The sequence below is a fragment of the Arachis stenosperma genome, chromosome 9 (genome assembly GCF_014773155.1).
Source record: "Arachis stenosperma cultivar V10309 chromosome 9, arast.V10309.gnm1.PFL2, whole genome shotgun sequence".
NCBI lineage: Eukaryota > Viridiplantae > Streptophyta > Magnoliopsida > Fabales > Fabaceae > Arachis > Arachis stenosperma.
In genome coordinates this window covers 89134984-89155839 of record NC_080385.1, presented here as the reverse complement: position 1 = coordinate 89155839, position 20856 = coordinate 89134984, and the positions used below count along the sequence as shown (strand labels likewise).

The following is a 20856-nucleotide window of genomic DNA, read 5'->3' as shown; positions in this document are numbered from 1 at the left end:
AAAATTAAAAGATTTTTGAAAAATTTTGAAAGAGGTTTAAAATTTTTTTGTTGCAGTTTTGAATTAAAAGAAGGAACATTTTTTTTATATTTTAGTGTGAATTGAAATATTTTCGGACATACTCTCATTAATGGGAGTGAATTTTTTAGTATTGAACCTGGTTGATTGAACTTAACACAAAGGTGCTTGGATGTTTATTTGGGCTGAATATTTATTTATTCTTTGTATTTAGTTACCAACCACACTAAAAGGCACACTGTCTTCCCAGTTCCCACTCTAATTTTCGTTTTTGCTCTCCCGCCTCTGAAATCGCTGCGGCCGCCGCTGTCTTCGTCTCCTACGCGACTCACTTGACAGCGCAACCGCAACATCTCTTCTCATTCTCGTTATTAGACGATTATTTTTCAAAAAAAAAAAAGAGAAAAGAAAAGACCAACCCGTGAAGACCTGTGAAGTGAAGTGAATAAATTCGTTGTGTGAAGCTCACTCTGAGCCACACTATTTTGCATCCATTCATAAAGTAAAGCAAAGTAAGCATCTGGTTCTGCAAATTTATTTTGTGATAACCAACGTAAATTCGTTTCAAAATTTCTATTTAATGTGTGCCTCACTTCATTATTCCCTAAAATTAAGAAAATTAACTGTATCGTTTATTGTTATTCCCCTCTCGTCGCCGCCTCCAGCTTGCCGCCGAGCTCCTCCCTCTCTCTCCATCTGCAAGTAAGTTTGCTGTTTGATATGAAATTGATGTTTGCTGTTTTTGATGTTTTGTGTGTTTGCTGTAAAATTGATGCTTTTGTTACTTTGTTAGTTTGATGTTTTACTAAGTAAATTGGTAAATTTGAATGAAACCTGGCTACTTTATTAGTTTGCTGCAAAATTATAATCGATTTTTTTAAATTTTTTTTCAGAGATTATTGCTTTGTGCATTGTTCGTTGTATTGTGTGTTTATATTAAGAGGATTAAAGTTTTACCTTTTATTTTTTCGTTTATTAGGCTTTAGGCATACTCAGAGTGGAACAGGAAGGTGTGTGTTTTGTGCTGCAGAAACTTAGGTGAGGTTTGAGTATGCTTCAGAGTGTGCGCACCTTCTCCGGTTTTGGCTTCAGGCCTTGCCTTCATCATCATCATCCTTGTACCAAAGCAGCAACAACAACAAGTAGTTCTTCAGCTATCTCACTTGGCTTCTTCATGGAGCAAACCCCTCTTCCTCCTTTTTCTTCTTTGAAGTTGAAGCACTCTCAGCAGGCCCAACTCATTTTCCAAGCATCACAAGATCCTGTTTCCCTAAGGTGCGTATTTTTTTATTTTTTATTTTATTTTTTTGATTATCTAGTTTCTCTGAGGAGGTTGAGGTTGTTGCATTTTTATTAGGAATATGTATTTGCTAATGGGTGCGCTATCAGCAGTTGTTAATGTTATCAAAGTTGAAACTTTTAATTGAGAGAAGGAAAAAAAAAAATCAAAGTTACAAAGCTTACAGCAATTGAAAGTTTCAAAAGTTTTCAACATTGGGAACTTTTGGCCCTTTTTGTTGATGGATTTTGTTTTAGGCTTGTTGTGAGAGTAGCCCTTTCAGAATTCAGATTTAGAGTATTAAGGCATATAAAAATAATTGTTCCTAGTCTTGACGTTTAGGAAGCTGAAAATGTCTGTAGACGATCAACAAAATTTTACCGTGCCATGAGAACACATGATTGGATATCCGTGTAATATAAACAATATGTAGTCTTAAAGCATCTGAAACCAAAAATGTCGGTGGAAAGCTCAACAAATTTTTTATTGATGGTCTTGTGTATGTGTGTAGCAATGATGAATTGCCGGTCCGCGGACTGTCAGAAGTGATTGTTGGGGTTCTAGGAGGAGGCCAATTGGGTCGCATGTTATGTCAAGCTGCTTCTCAGATGGCAATCAAAGTCATGGTCCTAGATCCACAGGAGAACTGCCCAGCAAGTTCCCCGTCTTATCATCATATGGTTGGAAGCTTTGATGACAGTGCTACTGTCGAGGAATTTGCAAAGAGGTTTGTTTTATGCAGTATACGATAATTTTGAATACGTCATCTCCTTATTCGAAATAATCTGTATTATCTGGTTTGGTTTGTGTTTAGGTGTGGAGTATTGACGGTTGAAATTGAACATGTTGATGTTGATACATTGGAAAAGCTTGAGAAACAAGGAGTTGACTGCCAACCCAAAGCCTCTACTATAAGAATTATTCAGGTATTATCTAGGTAGATTCGGTGGCATTTTCTTGGTGTTCACTTATTGGATTAATAGACAAAATATGAACAATTTGATATTCCCACTTGATGCATAAAGTGTTGCAGTGGCATATCTTCAAAAATATTCCACATTCATTCAGAACAGAACTGTTAACTTCTGTTCTAGAATTTGGTTCTATGATTTTGTCCTTTAAATGGATATGTTATATGATATTTTTAACAGATTATCATGTTGTTTTAAATTTAAGTTAAAAAAGGATGTTATTTACTAATGATTTCAGTGATATGACCTTTAAAATGTTATAGGATAAGTATCTGCAAAAGGTTCATTTCTCACAGAATGGAATTCCACTTCCTGAATTTATGCAGGTCTGCTGCTTATCCTAGTTATAGTTAGAGTAGTACCTAAAAATTGGATCTTTAAGATTGTATACTGATGTGAGAATGTACATTGTACAGATAGATGACCTTGAAGGTGCCAAGAAAGTAGGGGAACTCTTTGGCTATCCTCTAATGATTAAGAGTAGGAGATTAGCTTATGATGGGCGAGGAAATGCTGTTGCTAAAACTGAAAATGAACTTCCCTCTGCTGTGGATGGTAATTGTTTTTTTCAATATGTGTATCTTCTTTTCTTTCTTGGAGTGGAAACTTAGAATAAGTGAAATTGATCTTTGATTAATACTTATTATTAGCTCAAAGAAGATTTTTTATTTTTTATTTTTTTTTAAATAAAAGGCCCTACCTGTTTATGTATGCATCGCATTAATTTTCTTTTTGTTCTTTAACTCCTCCCAAACTTTGCAGCTCTTGGAGGATTCAGCCGAGGTTTATATGCTGAGAAATGGGCACCTTTTGTTAAGGTTATCTGTTAGTGACTTTTATTTTGATAATTTTCCGTTATTCACATATTGTATGTTCGAAAGAATATTGCTGGTTTTTAGTAATTAAGCCACCATATCTTGGACTTTTGTATGTGTGATTTGCAATAAATTTTGAGTTTTTGTAGGATGCTTGTTTTATTATTAACTATGATTCTCATTCAGCTAACAGTGCCCTGATTTATATAATCCAGTAATCTTAACAGAATTTCCCTCCAAAAGTGAAAACAGTTTGTCTTTCAATGAAATGTAAATTATCATAAGATGTAACAAACTCATTCAATTCCAAAAATGTACTTGTATCACTTGCAAAATTCTCTTGCTGTTATATCTTTTCTGATATGTAGAATTAGGATTACGCTTCATAGTGTTCGTGCAATTTTAATTTGCAGTTACTTAAAGATGTATTTTAATTCACTGAAAACATTGTATAATTGTCATAACTTAAAATTTCTACTTTGTCAGGTCTTTTTGTATTTATGGATATTCTGACATTTTCTTTCTCCTATATAATTGCAGGAGCTAGCTGTGATTGTGGCAAGAGAAAGAAACAATTCTATTTCATGTTATCCTGTTGTTGAAACTATTCACAGGTAAGATGAAGAGTACTTACATGCTTAGTAAGGAAGGTGTTGAATCATGAATGTTTTAGCAATATAAATGTTTTAGCAATGTAATACATCTGCCCTATACAATCTGCTTAGGGATTTACATTTTGTTTTAGGGACAATATATGTCACATAGTTAAGGCTCCAGCTAATGTGAAATGGAAGATTAGAGAGCGTGCTGCTGAAGTTGCATGCCGTGCTGTTAGATCACTAGAAGGTGCTGGTGTGTTTGCAGTTGAATTGTTCTTGACAGACGATGGACAGGTTTTGATATTATATTTTGATTTAGACAATATGATGTTATTTTCTTCTTGAAAGAGAAATTTGCTTTCTTTTACTGTTAAATCTTCTACTGCTGGAAAATGCATTGTATTTGTTTTTAATCCCTTATGGTGATGGTGCCTTTGACAGATTCTGTTAAATGAAGTAGCTCCTAGACCTCACAATAGCGGGCATCATACAATTGAATCTTGCTATACCTCTCAATTTGAACAACATTTGCGCGCTGTTGTTGGTCTTCCACTTGGTGATTCCTCATTGAAAACTCCAGCTGCCATCATGTACAATATACTAGGTGAAGAAGAGGTTAGCCTTTCATTTCTTTTATTTTCCCTTTCCTTTTTCCTGCTCCAGTCCTTATTGCATATTTTAATACAAATGCTGGTCTATTGATGTTCCTGCTCTGGTGATAGAATATTTGAATGTAAATAAAAAATTAGAGGAGTTATAGTATAGTTAAATTCTCTTATTTTCATAGACAAAAGATACATTAGTTGGAAATTAAATGTTTGTTGGAATTTATGTTGATCAAAGTAGATGCAGAATCTTCTTTGTTTTCATGAATCTGAACAGAAATGGTTCTCATTTAATCTTGGTCCAAAGATCAATGATAGTTATGCACTTATAGGTTGTCGAATTCCTCCTTTAATTAATTTACGTTTTTTCTGAAGATCATTATGATATTTATTCATGAAATCTGGTTTATGAATATAGGGGGAGCTTGGTTTTCGTTTAGCTCATCAATTGATCAGAAGGGCATTGACTGTTCCTGGTGCTTCTGTTCATTGGTACGATAAACCAGGTGAACCTCTGGTTAAATATCAATTTCAGGTTGATCACTCCTAGCCACCTCACTTATCAGCTATCACTGGTTGATTATTTGTATGACAATTTGTCAGAAATGAGAAAGCAAAGGAAGATGGGCCATATAACCATTGTTGGAAATTCTTTAGGAAATATTGAAAGTGATCTTGCTACAATAGTAGAAGGGAAAAGGTTAGATGACAAGTCTGCTGGTTAGTGACACAAACATCTTTTTACTTGTATGTTATTTTTGTATACATGTTAAGCTTAGGTTGCTAGAGAAAGGATGATGGATGCTCTTCATAGTTAATTTCAATTTCTGTCATGGGTGTTGCATAAATATTATACAATATTACTTAAATAATATGACTGCCTGTATAACCAATTGAGTTTAACTTAGAATTTGTGCAATTTTCAAATATCCAGTAGTTGTGATTGTGTCAATTCTTTCACTTGTGTATAAAAATATACACTGCTCATCCAGCCAAATGTATTTCCTTTCTATATTCCCTGTATATTTTCCATTTTTCATTGGATACTTGTCATTTTAATGCCACAAAATAGATTCCTCAGTTTGTAATCACATTTTCTATTTTGTTTGACCAAATTTCAAATTTTATTTTAATATGTTTAAGTCATTTGGAACAAGACATCTTCCTTTTCATTATTGGGAAAACAGTATAGTGGATCTGTGTATTATCTTATGGAAGAATTCTGAAAAAAATGATGAGTTTGAAATTACCCAGATTTTATTATGGCCAGAGAAATGTGATATAATCACCCCTCCCCTCCCCCCCCAAAAAAATAAAAAAACACACAGACATTTTTTCTAAAATAGTTATTAGTTGGTGAATGACTGGAGAGTAGTACGATAAGATCATGGAACTAACATAAATTCACTAATTTTCTTCCTCTAATTGTCATTTATTTTGCCATAACCTTTGAAGTGAAAATTTTTTCATTTTGCACTTGGTTATTCTTTATTTTGTTTGTTGAATGTAGTAACTCCACGTGTGGGGATCATCATGGGTTCTGATTCAGATCTTCCTGTTATGAAGAGTGCTGCTGAGTTCTTGGAGATGTTTGATGTTCCTCATGAGGTCAAATTAATTAATTTCCTTTTTTTAACTTGGGTGCTGTATGAAGATATTTTTCTTTACCTATGTCTGCATCAAATTTCAGGTAAGAATAGTGTCAGCTCATCGAACTCCAGAACTGATGTTTTCTTATGCCTCCTCTGCTCATGAACGAGGCATACAAGTTATTATTGCTGGCGCTGGTGGTGCAGCTCACTTGCCCGGTAAGCTATTTCAATTGAAATTTATTAAATTTCTTATATAGATCAATTGTCTTTTGGCATTAATTAAGCTTTTTGTATCTCAGGTATGGTTGCTGCTCTTACTCCCCTGCCTGTCGTAGGGGTTCCTGTGCGTGCTTCAACCCTAGATGGAATAGATTCACTCTTGTCAATTGTCCAGGTATATCTTTGTTTAAATTATATCTTACCAACATTTCTATGCTCTTCGTTATTTCTTTTTTATGCTTTCTAGTATTGCCTCTTGAAGATACAATAATAATGTTACAAAAGCTTCTGATGAATATTTGTTAATGCTAGTGAATGAAGATACATGTTTGTTTTAGAAAACAACCTTGTAATCCTTTTTTTGAAGCAATTTTTGAAGAACATGAAGATTTTTAAAGGGTGCAGTTCTTAGCGAGTTAAACAACTACTAGAAGCAAAACTGGATGCTGAAAACCAGTGTAACTATGTAATTGAAGGCGGCTTTCATTTGCCACTTAATACCTGCTGAAATCGCTTTGCTAATACAATTTTTGTGTTTCCATTTCACCCCTTCGTCACATTCTGGCAGTTAGGCACACATCCACTTGTCACATAATTCACATACTTTGTTTTGAGCAAGTAATCAAATGCAAGAAATGAATCTGGAAAGCAGAATCTTTGGATAATGTACTCTAGCTGATAATTGCTCTTCTTGGCCGTGCAGATGCCAAGAGGTGTCCCTGTCGCCACCGTTGCAGTCAACAATGCCACTAATGCTGGATTGCTCGCAGTGAGGATTTTAAGTGTTGCTGACGATAACCTTCGATCGAGGTTTGCTCCTTCAGCTTCTTCCTTTCTCTTAATATCTGTCATACAAAATTTGTTTAATGCAGTAACACTCACAAAAGAATAAAGTATTATAAATTATTTCATTTTTTCGCTAAATAATATAATGTGACGAATAATGCAGGATGAGCCAATACCTAGAAGACCAAAAGCAAATGGTATTGAAGAAAGGAGATAAGTTACAAAACGAAGGTTGGCAATCTTACTTAGATAGTTGAACCAGTCAATTTAGTGATTATTTTTCCATAGTCTGTTGTAATTTTTGTACTGCTACAAAGTTTTGACACATGAGAAAATGTCATAATGAGGGTTTTCACATTTTAAATGTTAGAGGGCATCACTAATAAGTGGATTAAGGTTGATAGGTGCAACAATAGGAACAATAGAAAGAACTTAAAGGTTGTAATCTGAGTTAAAACCCGTCCTTTAAGTTTTTTTTTTTGGTTGCCCACAGTATCCCTCAATAGGTCAAAGACTAATCCGTCACGGATTTGAGCTCCATTTAAGGGTTTGACGCTAGTTAATGGGTTGTTACATGCACAAGGTGGGATTCAAACATCTGACACTTGTTTACGTGGACGAGTGAGTTGACCACTCGACCAACCCAAATTGGTTAGTCCTTTAAGTTTCTAATGCAATCAATTTATCAAAAATTCATACACAAGTTTGAGACCTCCGCACTCCTTTGGCATTGCCATCCACACGAACCTGGTGTACAGTGGCTTTTTGGCATTGTCATAAGATCACTACGCATACTAACTTTGGTTGGTCGAGTAGTTAGTTTACTCATCTGCTTAAACAAGTGTTGGTAGATTTGAATCTATCTGGTGCATGTAGCAAATTCTTAAATGGAGTTTTGATTTACGACGGATTAATTTTCTCAGTTGGAGTTAATTTGGTTTTGAATTTTTTTATTGTGAATCTAATCCTCTATAAATTTCATACATATGATGGTATTGGGATGCTAATCTGAACTTTAAAATATCACATGGAATACTCACTTATTTTGACCATTCTATTTGTCATAAGATTTTTTGCTGACATGTCATCTAATACGTTATTACCATCCTAATAACAATGAGAAGACGACTTGTAGACATAAATTCGATTCTTAACTAAAAAGCTTAAGTAACATTAATTAGCGATTACATCTTTGAAAACCAAATTGATTGCTATTTCAAATATTAACAAAGAGAGTCTTGTACAACTAGGAGCCACATTTCATGCACTTGGGTTTGAGAGCTCTTGCATTAGAGAATCTTAATAGGGTTATAACTAGTGGAAATGGACCGAGCTGCCTCAAGTTATAGATTTGATGAGTCATTGTAAATGGATGGTTTAAGTTTAGGCTTGTTACTTCTCGTAGGATTTTTTTAAGAATTGAGTCCGACGTGTTTAAAGCCCGACAAGTCCACAAGTCTATCTGAAAAATCTGTTTCGTAAATTATAATTTAAAACAATAAACTTAAAAATTCTAAATTAACGTTAAATGTATTTCAAAATTTATAATTCATAATTTGTAAAGCATAATTCATTTATATATAAATTGTTAGTCATATATCATAGTTATACTTACAATCTATAAACTTTTTCTTTGAATAAAAAAGTTATAATTTTATAATTAACTAGACTATTGATTCTTTTTAGTTTTGTTTTGTGTTTAATATAAATGAATAGTTGAAAGTCTAGACTAAGAATAATTTATTTTACAAAAGAAAAAAATTTAATGAGCCGACTTAATGAGTTTCGTAGGCTTTTTTAAAGGCTATAGCCTAACCCTGTTAAGGCTTTACAAAAATCTCAAGACTGACTTATTTAATAAAACAAATTGAGTTGAATCTGAGTCTAAAATAAGTCTAGTTACAAGCTCCTCATTGATAGTCCGGTCCATTTTCATTTTTAGGTACAACTAGAATGACTAAGTTTTCAAGAGATCATCAAATATTTTACATTCTGCCAAACCCAAATGTAATTGCTTAATCGTGAAGGTTCTAATATTTCATATTTGGCCGTGAAATTAAAGTTGGTGATATGGTGTTTAACTTTAACTTTAATGGTTGATTTTGAATTTATCCATACGAGTCTGATATACAATTAATCCAATATCCAACCTAACCGTTTTTCACTCTTAGAAAAGAGTCAAGTATGATGTCCAAAAAAAGAAAAGATACGAGTCAAGTCACCTTCCAAGAAAACCAAGTGACCATCCAAAAACAAAATAGAGCCGAGTCATATGTTATACGTGGAATAAGGAGTGCTGACTTATTTATTTTTCTGCTAAGATCTACTGACTTTTTAAAAGATAACTTATAAATGATAATTTTTTAAAAAATATTGTAACATCCTACCATACAAAGCCTTATGCTGTAGTCATAAATTAAAGGTGATGAAGCATTACGACCTCTAAAACCAAATGTACTTATGTATAGGTTGAAGAAATGTAATTTAAGTAAGAGTATGTGAAGAAAAGACAACCAATAATCGCATCACACTCTAATGTTGACAATAAACATAAACGACAAATATATATATATATATATATATATATATATATATATATATATATATATATATATATATATAAGAGTTCAAAGAAAATACATAGCAAATACTAGCCTCGATCTGCGAAGACAAGACTGACTAGAAAGTATAATACAACACAGAAGTAAACAAAATACAACCTATTTCTTTATAAACCAGCCTCTAAGAGTGATATACATATACATATACAAAAGTAGAAAAAAAAATCTAAGTACAAAATAAAGAGGAGTCTTCGCTTTCCACAGAGATTTTGGCATGCTCAACAAGGTGCATCACGCCTTGCATATGAAAATAAACAATTTTCAAAACGAGTGAGAACATCATCCTTTCGGGCTTTCAGTAGGATAACACTTCCAAATAGAGACGATGTAAAACGATACGAACCTACTAGGCATTCCTAAAATCCAATCATTCAAGGTTCAAGCCTAGGGTCCTTTCTAATCCCAGGCTCTCCTAAATTACAAATGAAAATGAAATTAAAAGCAAATTACAATTAAAAGAAAATTCACTATTCTAGATGCTTCTTGTGGCCTTGATTGATTCGTACGTGTGGGCTGACTTGCTTGAACTTTGAAGTGGACTTGGATGAGACATGAATTGTATTGAGCTCCAGGGGTGATTTGACGTTATCGGGGGTGTTTTTAGCATTGCTAACGCTAAAAAAATGCTCCCAGGCCCTTTCTGGCGTTATCCCCAGCGTTTCTGGCGTTACCAATGCCTTTATATTTTTTTTGTGAAAAGGTGCACTTGTGCGTACGTGCACTTTGTGAAATCTTCAACCCTTGTGCGTACGCATTCTTCTTATTGCAGGCGTTGTTAAGACCAACGTTAGCGTTGGTAACGCTGACTTGTGCGCACGCACAAGCCACACACACTCCTTGAATTATGCAGCTTTTGTGCATACACACAAGCTCGTGTGTAGGCACACTTCCCAGAATCTACAGTTGTGGCGTTGTTGGCCTCATGGTATCATTACCAACCCCTTTATAACTTTACGTTCTTGTGCGTTGTCCTCTTCAGCCTTTGCTTATTGCATCCTATCAAGCATTACACATAGTGCATCAGAGTAATATACAAGATGATCTTAATATACTAAGTGTGCTAATAATGCTCATAATCACAACTTCACTTAGTATTATCTATTTCATCACATTTACCCTGTATATTCCTAAATTAGCTACAATTTCAGTTATGCTTAATATTTTATTTCATGTAGAGATATTTCATGCTATTAATTATTGATTAACCAAATTTGTATGAAAACTTAACTAAAATCTACTAAAATAATAACTAAAAACCGACAATGATGCACACGCATCAAGAAGTGAGATCTAACATGCAGAATCAAGGAGCTGCAAATAAAAACTTGAAACACAAGTGGGATATCTTTCTCAGCAAATACCCAAACCCACAAACAGTTTCCCAAGTGATACTGAAAATAATCCTAGGGGAGAAGCAAAGACCATGAAGTGGGAAGAATGCAAGGCAACTAACCTGAAGAGTAGGAAGGTTTTGGAAAAAGAGGCCACCAAGCGGGAAGATCATAATAAAGAAGCCCCAACAAAGGAGTTGGAGGAGCAAAAGCAAGATGGAAACAAAAGCACACAAAATGATGATTCAATGAAGCAGGAGGCCCTAAAGCCCTCTGTGCCAAAAGCTCCTTACCCCCAGAGGCTCAAGGGAAATACCAAGGAAAAATAATACTCTAGATTCTTAGAAATATTCAAGTCACTTCATATCAACATTCCCTTCATAGAAGCTCTTCAGCAAATGCCACTGTATATCAAGTTCATGAAGGAATTGCTACCAAAAAAAAGTCCCTTGAATGGAGGACAAACTGTTGTGATGACCAAGGAGTGCAGTGCTCTCATCCAAAGAGAGTTGCTAACAAAGAAGAAGGACCCAAGAAGCTTCCATATCACATGCACCATAGGCAACAAGACAATTGATAGAGGGTTCTGTGACCTTGGAGCAAGTATAAATCTCTTGCCCTTGTCCTTGATGAAGAAGCTCCAAATTACTGAATTGAAGCCCACACAAATAGCCCTCGAATTGGCTGACAAATCCTGTAAACAAGCACTTTAGGTTGTGGAAAACATATTGGTAAAAGTAGGGAAATACTTCCTCTTGACAGATTTTGTCATTCTTGACATGGAGGAAGATTACCATCACCCTATCATTTTGGGAAGACCTTTCTTAACTACGGCTAGAGCATTGATAAATGTTGAAAGGGGAGAATTGGTGCTGAGAGTGCATGATGAACAGTTAGTCTTCCATGTTTTCAAAACCATGAATGATTTTGCTCAAGAGAATGATTGTATGAAGATTGATTCCGTAGATACAAACTTGAAGGAGGCACCTAATGAGTCACCTCCAGAACTCCTAAGTCCATGCTTGAAAGAGAAGAAAGAAGTAGAAGAGGTGCAACAAGTTCAAGAAGTCATGGAAACTAAGGAGGACTAATCCTGAAATCACTTAACAAATATATCAAGGCATCGAATGGAATTAAAGTGAATTAAAATTATCAAATTTTAAGGCCTAAAAAGTATGTTTTTACTCTTAAGCACAAATTAGGAGAAATTCACAAAATCATGCTATTTCATTGAATAAATGTGAGAAAAGTTGATAAAATCCCCTAAATTCAACACAAGATAAATCACAAAATTAGGGTTTATCAAGGACCCACAACTGAAACCTCCATATGTGACAACCAACAAGAGATATCTTGACACTGAGCCTACAAAGAATGAAGCGCCTCCTGAAGAAGAAAAGAATCTCAAGAAGAGGGTGCCAAGAGGTTGGAGAAACAAGAAAATCCCCACTAAAGGTTTTCCACCAGAGGACAAAGTGATGCTAAGCTACCAACCAATAATACCACCTCAATTCTTTGTAATACCATCTCAACTTCCTGGATTATACACAGTGAACAAAGTCCTATCACTTGAACATGTTGAGATCATCAAGGAGGATACTAGAAGAAAATCCACTGTGAGAGGAGAGGAGCTGAGACACAATGATCATCATCCTTGATGACTGGATATTTTATACGCTTTTTGGCATTGTTTTCATATAGTTTTTATTATGTTTTGTTTAAGTTTTATTATATTTTCATAAGTTTTAGTGCAAAATTCACATTTTTGGATTCTACTTTGAGTTTGCATGTTTTATGGTAATTTCAGATATTTTCTGGCTGAAATTGAGGAGCTTGAGCAAAAGTCTGATTCAGAAGCAGAGAAAGGACTGCAGATGCTGTTAGGATCTGACCTCCATACACTCGAAGGAGCTTTTTCGACCTGCAGGAGTCCAAATGGCGTGCTCTCAACGGCTATGGAATGCTAACATCCAGGGCTTTCCAGAAATATATAATAGTTCATACTTTGTTTTGGAAATGAAGGCCCAAAACTAGCATTCAATGCCAGCGTCCAGCCCTATTCCTAGTGTCCAGTGCTCACAGGGGAGCAGTTAGCGTCCATTGCCCAAAAGGGGGTCCCTAGCCAGCGTTCAACGCCCCTAAGGGACCCTAGCTCGTGGAGACACTCAAAGCTCAGCCCAAACACTCACCAAGTGGGCTCTAGAAGTGGATTTTCACACTCCTAAGTCTAGTCTATCATATTTTTGTAATCCTTAGTTAGCAGGTTAGTGTTTATATACAAGAGTTCACCCTTGTTAGAGGACTCTTGCCCACTTTATTTTTTCCATTGTATTTTCGAACAGCCTCCTAAGGTTAAGGTTAGGAGCTCTACTGAGTTTCTTGGATCAATAATATTACTATTTTCATTTAATATGTCTGATTCTATTCTCTTATGCAACCTCGTTCTTCATCTTATGAATTGAGGGTGACCTGTGACAATCACCCTTGTTCTACATGGGTTCTGTGCGATTCTTGAACAGGATAGTGTTGAACTAAACCTAGAGATTGCATTGCGGATTCCAATAGAGCATCTGAGCAACTTTGGATATGTGACATAATCCTGTTGACTATGGGTGCGTGAAGTTTCTGTGGCGTTAAGGCTAGAGTCAGAGAAGTAGCATTTTCTGATATGGAAGATCTGCCTTGTTTGTGGCACCTTGAGTAGGATTGTGAAGGGGAGTGGACTGCTTAGAGCTTCATCTTCTGTTACAGTGAGAAACCTAGAGGTAGCTTGATGAGAGGACATGAGTCATCTCAACGTGGTGGATTGCTGCAGTAGAGGAGGTTAACTTGATGAGAGGACATGATTTAATCACTTACGGCTACCATTGAAGGAATCAGAAGGTTATTGAAGAAGACAGTAAGAAAAGTTAATCTGGAAAGACAAAGCATCTCCGAAGCCTCAACCATTCTATCACCATTGAATTCCTATCTTCCTAGTAACGTTCTATTTATATGTTTTATATGCTTTTTGTGACAAACTATAATTTCTATCCGCCTAACTAAGATCTGCAAGGTGTCCACTACTTGCTCAAACCAACAATCCTCGTGGGATCGATCCTGACTCACCTCAGGTATTACTTGGACGACCCGGTATACTTGCCAGCATAGTTGTGCGAATTTTGTGGAGCCAGTTTCGTGCACCATGTTTTTGGCGCTGTTGTTGGGGATTGTTCAAATTTGACAAACAAACGGATTATCTTGTTGCATAGATTAGGTACTTTTTACTATTTTGTTTGAGTTTTTTATTTCCTTTTTTCGAAAAAATAAACAACTTTTCAAAACTTTTTTTTTTCTTTATCAATCTTTATCTTTTATTTGTGTCTTTTGTTCTTGTTCTTGTTAAAATTTCAAATTTTCTTGGTGTTCTTTTCAAAAAACTTTTCAAAAATAGTGTCTTTTGTTTGAGTCTAGTATCAATTCTTAAGTTTGGTGTCCTTTATGTTTGTTTCCTTTGAATTTTCGAAAATTGTCTTAGTGTTCTTTCTTTGTATTCAAGTTGTTCTTGTTTCTTTTCTTGTTTTGATAATAAAATTTTTAAGTTTGGTTTCTTTTGGTGTTTGTCTTTTTAATTTTTAAAATTTTAGTGTCTTTTGATCTAAAAGTTTTAAGTTTGGTGTCTTTTAGTTGTTTTTCTCTTTTTTCATTAATTCAAAAAATAAAAAATATATTTTCTATCTTTATTTTAAAATTTTTTCCGAAAATTTCAAACAAAAATTTCAAATGATTATCTTATCTTATCTTAATTTCAAATTTAAAATTTCAAATCTTATCTTTTCAATTCTTTTCTTTTAATTGTTATTATATCTTATCTTATCTTATCTTTCTTTTAAATTTTAAATTTAGAATTTTTTTCAAATCTTTATCTTATCTTTTGTTATCTTTCATTAAATTTCAAATCATTATCTTATATTATCTTAAATTTGAATTTCAAAATCAAATCTTTTCAAAATCCAAATCTTATTCAAATCTTTATTTCATCTTGTTTCAAATTCAAAATTTAAAATTTAAAATTTGATTTTCAAAATTCAAATTTTAAAAATTCAAAATTCAAATTTTAAAATTCAAATTTTAAAATTCAAAATTTAAAATTCAAATTTCAAATTTCAATAAAAATTTTTCAAATCTTGTATCTTATCTTATTTTCAAATCCTTCTTAATTAGTTACTTGTTTTCTCTTTCTTCTTTTTCAAAACATCCTAACTAATTCTTCTCTCTCCTATTTTCGAAAACTTTCCTTTATTCCTCTCTCTTCTTTTCGAAATTCATCATTTAATTTTCAAATCTTTTTAGTTAATAAGCTTTTATTTTCGAATTCAATTAATAAATAAAATAAAAATAAAATAAGAATATTTTAATTCTAGTTTTTCTTTTCTCTTCTTAATTTTTGAATTTCCTAACCCCTTTTATTCAAATTCTTCTTCTCTTCTCTCCATCTTCATTCTTTTTTCTTCTTCACTTCTCACAAGGAGTCCTCTATTCTTTAACATAGAGCTCCCATTCTTCTTCTTTCTTGTTTTCTTTTTCTGGTTTATGAGCGGGACAGAGATAAAGAAACTCTCTTTGATCCTGAACCTGAGAGAACCCTAAGGAAGCATTTGTAGCAAGTTAAAGTGCAACATTCTGGAGGAAACCTCACAGAGCTATTCGTACAAGAAGCTGAAAACACAGATATGGCAGCCGAACAGAATAATGTAGGAGATGAAAGAAAGGTTCTTGGTGACTTCATTGCACCAACTTCTGACCTTTATGGAAGAAGTATCTCCATACCTTCCATTAGAGCAAATAACTTTGAGCTAAAGCCTCAGTTAGTCTCTCTCTCTTGTAACAAAATTGCAAGTTCCATGGAGTTCCACTGGAAGATCCACATTAATTCTTATCTGAATTCTCACAAATCTGTGATACTATTAAGACCAATAGAGTGGATCCTAAGGTCTACAGACTTATGCTTTTCCCTTTTGCTGTTAGAGACAGAACTAGGATGTGGTTGGATTCCCAACCCAAAGAAAGCCTGGACTCTTGGGAAAAATTGGTCAATACTTTCTTGGCCAAGTTCTTTCCACCTCAAAAACTGAGCAAGCTCAGGGTGGAAGTTTAAACCTTCAGACAAAAAGTGGGTGAATCCCTCTATGAAGCTTGGGAAAGATACAAGCAACTGATCAGGATGTGTCCTCCTGACATGCTCTCGGAATGGTCTATCCTAGGAATCTTCTATGATGGCCTATTTGAGATATCCAAAATGTCTTTGGATCATTCTGTTGGTGGATCACTCCACTTGAAGAAAACGCCTGAAGAGGCACATGAACTCACTGAAATGGTTGCAAACAACCAATTCATGTACACATCTGAGAGGAACCCTGTGAACAATGGGGTAGCTCAGAAGAAAAGAGTCCTGGAAGTTGACACTCTGAATGTCATATTGGATCAGAACAAGATCTTGACCCAACAGGTCAATATGATCTCTCAGTACTTGATTGGAATGCAAGCTGCAACTAGCAGCACTCATGACACCTCCAATGATAGAGATGCCTATGATCCAGATCAACCCATGATGGAAGAGGTGAATTACATGGGAGAACCCTATGGAGACACCTACAACTCCTCATGGAGATATCATCCTAACCTTTCATGGAAGGATCAATAGAAGCCTCAGCAAGGCTTCAATAATAATTAAGGTGGAAGAACCCATAATAGGTTCAACAACAGACCACCATTCCCATCCTCTCAGCAACAGATGGAGACTTCTAAGTAGAGACTTTCTGACTTAGCAACCATAGTCTCTGAACTCTCTAAGACCACTCACAGTTTTATAACAGAAACTTGGTCCTCTATGAGAAATCTAGAGGTACAAGTTGGTCAGCTGTGCAAGAGAATCCTTGAGACCCCTCCTAACACTCTTCCTAGTAACACTGAAGTGAACCCAAGAGAAGAGTGCAAGGCCATCACAGTGGACATTGAGGTGGAATCTAAATGAGATAATTTGGCATTGAATGCTAGTAAGGAACTCCCTACTGGGCGTTCAATGCTCAACAAGAAACCATCCTTGGCATTGAACGGCCGAAAGGAACTCCTTACTGGGTGTTCAACGCCCACAAAGGCACCATCACTGGCATTGAACGCCAGTAAAGGTATGCATGATGGGCGTTCAACGCCCAAAGACACATAAGTCCTGGCGTTGAACGCTATAATAGGGATAGTTGGCAACCCTAAGCCCACTGAGAACTTCCCTATTAAAGAATTGATGGAACCAAAGGTTTATGAGGAGCCCATTGAAGTTTCCTTGAATGCTTGGTTGAAGATCATAGAATCTGAAGAGTACTCTTCCTCTGATGAGGAAGAGGAAACTAGGGAAGAGCAAATTGCTTGGTACCTAGGAACTCTGATGAAGCTGAATGGCAAGTTGTTTGGCACAGAGCCATTGGAGGAAGAACTTCTAGTGCTCACCAAGGAACTCAATGCCTTGTTTCAGCAGAAACTACCTCAGAAGCTGCCGGATCCCGAACGCTTCCTGATTCCCTGCACCATATGCACCATTACCTTTGATAAGGCTTTGTGTGACATAGGGTCAAGCATAAAACTTATGCCACTCTCTGTAATTGAGAAGTTGGGAATCTTTGAGGTACAAGTTGCAAGAATCTTATAGAGATGGCAGACAGGTCAATAAAAAAGGCTTATGGTTGTGTAGAGGATGTCTTAGTAAAGGTTGAGAACCTTTACATCCCTGCAGATTTCATAATCTTGGATGCTGGCGAGGAAGAGGATGAATCCATCATCCTTGGAAGACCCTTCCTAGCTACTGCCAATGCCATCATTGATATAGCAAAGGGAGAGCTGATTCTACAGTTTTGGGAGGACCACATCTTGTTCAAGATACCTAACCCTAACTCTCCCTCCGATCATAGAGAAACAGTTGTGCAACACTTAGAGTTCTAACCTTCTCTCTCAGTGAAAAGTTAGACAGATCCCTCAAACACCAATTCTAAGTTTGGTGTTGGGCAGCCATTATCAAGTACTGAGAACAAAGGTACTAAGAAGAAAGTACCTAAAAGCTAGAGGGATAAGAAAATCCCTACTGAAGGCCTCTCACCTGGCATGAGAGTTGTCTTCATAGACAATCCAGTCATTCCACACACTATGAACAGGATCCTGTCTCTGGAACATGTGGAAAATTCTGCGGAGCCAGTTTCGTGCACCAATCCTCCCTAACAAGGGACAACCGTCAAGCTAGTGACGTTAAAGAAGTACTTGTTGGGAGGCAACCCAACCAGAGGTAATCTTTTTCATAATCTTGTCGAAATAAAGAGTTAAGTAAACTTTGATGTATTGTAAGGAGATAAGTTTGGTGTTGCACACCAAAGTGATTATGTCATAAGTGAACAATTCAAGGGTGAATATATGGTACTATGTTTGGTGTTCCACCATGAATTTCACATAAACACATTGCAACCCTACAATAGCATGGCTAATCACTAACCCCAAACAATCACAGAAGCTAATTAGCTTTGCACTTGTTTGCTTTCTAGCTTTGTAGTTTGGTTTTCTTAATAGAATTAAAAGCATATGATGTTTCATGCATGCAACCAGTTGCATATAGAAGTAAGCAAGGAACTAAGTTTGGTGTTCAGACACCAAATTTAGTTCAGAAACTCACAGACATACATGCATGATAACTATCTCTCAAGTGCTTGGGGACAAGCAACTTTCAAGATCCTTGCAAGTAGCACCTCAGTCCTTGGAAAAATTATGCATCATCATCTGGAGAGACAGAAGAAAGATACAAAAGCCAACAATGATGATGACAAGGAGTGAAGCAAGTGAACACCAAGAGGTTGTAGTGTTACATGACTGTCCCTGCTTTAAATATTTTGATTGAAAGTATAGTTGTACCCCTGTTTGTCTATCTTTCTTTTAAGCATAATAATCATGATTCAGTTTGCATCATGTGTTTTCTATTTGGCTTATTAGTTTTTGCACTTGTGTCATTGCACCATGACTTGATTGTATGCTTGATTTCCAAGTTTCAATAAAAAGAAAATGTTATGAAAAGAAAAGAGTGAAGTCTAACCTTGTGAAGGATGAATAAAGTCCTAGGATGTGGTGGTATATGCTTAATTAATTAGTTGGTTCATGAATAAGGTTGAAGGATAGAATGATTCTCTAGGTATGAGCTTGATGTGCATTCTATGCAACTTTGTGAATAAGAAGTTCCTTGTAAAAGAAAGAAAATGAAAAAGAAAGAAGCAAAAGAAAGCAATCAATAAGGCTAGGCACCAATAGCTTGAAACTTTAGATACATGTCCGTGATGTTTGTGTACAAGGATAAGCTTGGATGACTAAGTTCTAAGGGGTGCTCTATCACCCGGTAACTTGGGTTAACTAACTCGGGATTATCAACTAAAAGTCTACAATTAAGAGCTACTTTGTGACAAAACATTAAGTAACCAAAGAGGTGCTGGACACTGATGAGCGGATATTTTATACGCTTTTTGGGGGTATTTTCATATAGTTTTTAGTAGGATCTAGCTACTTTTTAGTGTATTTTTATTAGTTTTTATGCAAAAATCACATTTCTGGACTTTACTATGAGTTTGTGTGTTTTTCTATGATTTCAGGTATTTTCTGGCTGAAATTGAGGGACCTGAGCAAAAATCTGATTCAGAGGCTGAAAAAGGACTGCAGACGCTGTTGGATTCTGACCTCCCTGCAATCGAAATAGATTTTCTAGAGCTACAGAAGTCCAATTGGCGCGCTCTCAATTGTTTTGGAAAGTAGACATCCTCGGCTTTCCAGCAATATATAATAGTCCATACTTTGCCCGAGTTGTGATGACGCAAACTGGCGTTTAATGCCAACTTTCTACCCTATTCTAGCGTTAAACGCCAGAAACAGGATACAAGCTGGAGTTAAACGCCCAAACTGGCACAAAAGCTGGAGTTAAATGTAAGGAATAGCCTCTACATGTCATGACATTTTACATATGAATTTATATCTCCTACGGCATGAGTCTCTAAACCCCATGGTTGGGGGTAGGGAGCTCTGATGTGTCTCGATGAATTAATGCAATTATTTCTGTTTTCTATTCAATCACGCTTGTTTCTATTCTAAGATGTTCATTCGCACTTCAACATGATGAATGTGATGATCCGTGACACTCATCACCATTCTCAACCTATGAACGCGTGCCTGACAACCACTTCCGTTCTATCTTATATTGAATGTATATCTCTTGGGTTCCTGGTTCACGAGTTTGACTGCCTCTCCTAACAACAGAGCATTCAAATCTGTGAGATCAGAGTCTTCGTGGTATAAGCTAGAATCAATTAACAGCATCCCTGAGATCCGAAAAGTCTAAACCTTGTCTATGGTATTCCGAGTAGGATCCGGGAAGGGATGATTGTGATGAGCTTCAAACTCATGAATGCTGGGCGCAGTGACAGTGTGCAAAAGGATCAATGGATCCTATTCCAACATTAGCAAGAACCAACAGATGATTAGCCATGTACATAGACCCTTTTCACTGAGAGGACGGCTGGTAGCTATTGACAACGGTGATCCACCAACATACATCTTGCCATGGAAGGAGACCTGCGTGCGTGAAGAAGAAGACGGTAGAAAAATAGAAATTCAGAAGACAGAGCATCTCCAAAACCTCAACCTGTTCTCCATTATTGCACAACAAGTATCATTTATTTCATGTTCTTTTATTTTTCACGACTAAAACTAGGAACCCTTATTGATATCCTGACTAAGAATAATAAGATAACCATAGCTTGCTTCAAGCCGACAATCTCCGTGGGATCGACCCTTACTCACGTAAGGTACTACCTGGACGACCCAGTGCACTTGCTGGTTAGTTGCGCGGAATTACAAAATTGTGATTGTAATTTTCGTGCACCAAGTTTTTGGTGCTGTTTCCGGGGATTGTTCGAGTTTGGACAACTGACGGTCTATCTTGTTACATAGATTAGGAAAAATTTATCT

At 35.8% G+C, this 20856-nt stretch overlaps 1 protein-coding gene and 1 non-coding gene across 2 annotated transcripts; one reads left to right on the top strand and one right to left on the bottom strand.

Annotated features, from left to right (window-relative positions):
* Nucleotides 1-257: 257 nt before the first annotated feature.
* Nucleotides 258-7844, top strand: LOC130951497 (phosphoribosylaminoimidazole carboxylase, chloroplastic). The gene is made up of 18 exons (XM_057880152.1): nucleotides 258-530; nucleotides 684-720; nucleotides 998-1293; nucleotides 1809-2024; nucleotides 2112-2223; nucleotides 2532-2594; nucleotides 2685-2823; nucleotides 3031-3086; nucleotides 3624-3697; nucleotides 3829-3976; nucleotides 4124-4297; nucleotides 4706-4793; nucleotides 4891-5007; nucleotides 5798-5895; nucleotides 5978-6095; nucleotides 6179-6273; nucleotides 6802-6908; nucleotides 7048-7844. The coding sequence occupies exons 3-18, from the start codon at nucleotides 1070-1072 to the stop codon at nucleotides 7139-7141; spliced, it is 1923 nt and encodes a 640-aa protein (XP_057736135.1). The 5' UTR covers nucleotides 258-530; nucleotides 684-720; nucleotides 998-1069; the 3' UTR covers nucleotides 7142-7844.
* An 8108-nt stretch (nucleotides 7845-15952) lies between these two features.
* On the bottom strand, nucleotides 15953-16056 carry LOC130952149 (small nucleolar RNA R71). Its single transcript, XR_009074329.1, has one exon. It is a non-coding gene; the product is annotated as a small nucleolar RNA R71 (small nucleolar RNA).
* Between the last annotated feature and the right edge of the window lie 4800 nt (nucleotides 16057-20856).

Excerpts from the sequence above, each read along its gene's own strand:
- LOC130951497 (XM_057880152.1), top strand. The coding sequence starts at position 1,070 with ATGCTTCAGAGTGTGCGCACCTTCTCCGGTTTTGGCTTCAGGCCTTGC. Across the intron at positions 1,294-1,808 it reads CAAGATCCTGTTTCCCTAAG|CAATGATGAATTGCCGGTCC; the intron begins GTGCGTATTTTT and ends GTATGTGTGTAG. Across the intron at positions 2,824-3,030 it reads ACTTCCCTCTGCTGTGGATG|CTCTTGGAGGATTCAGCCGA; the intron begins GTAATTGTTTTT and ends CAAACTTTGCAG.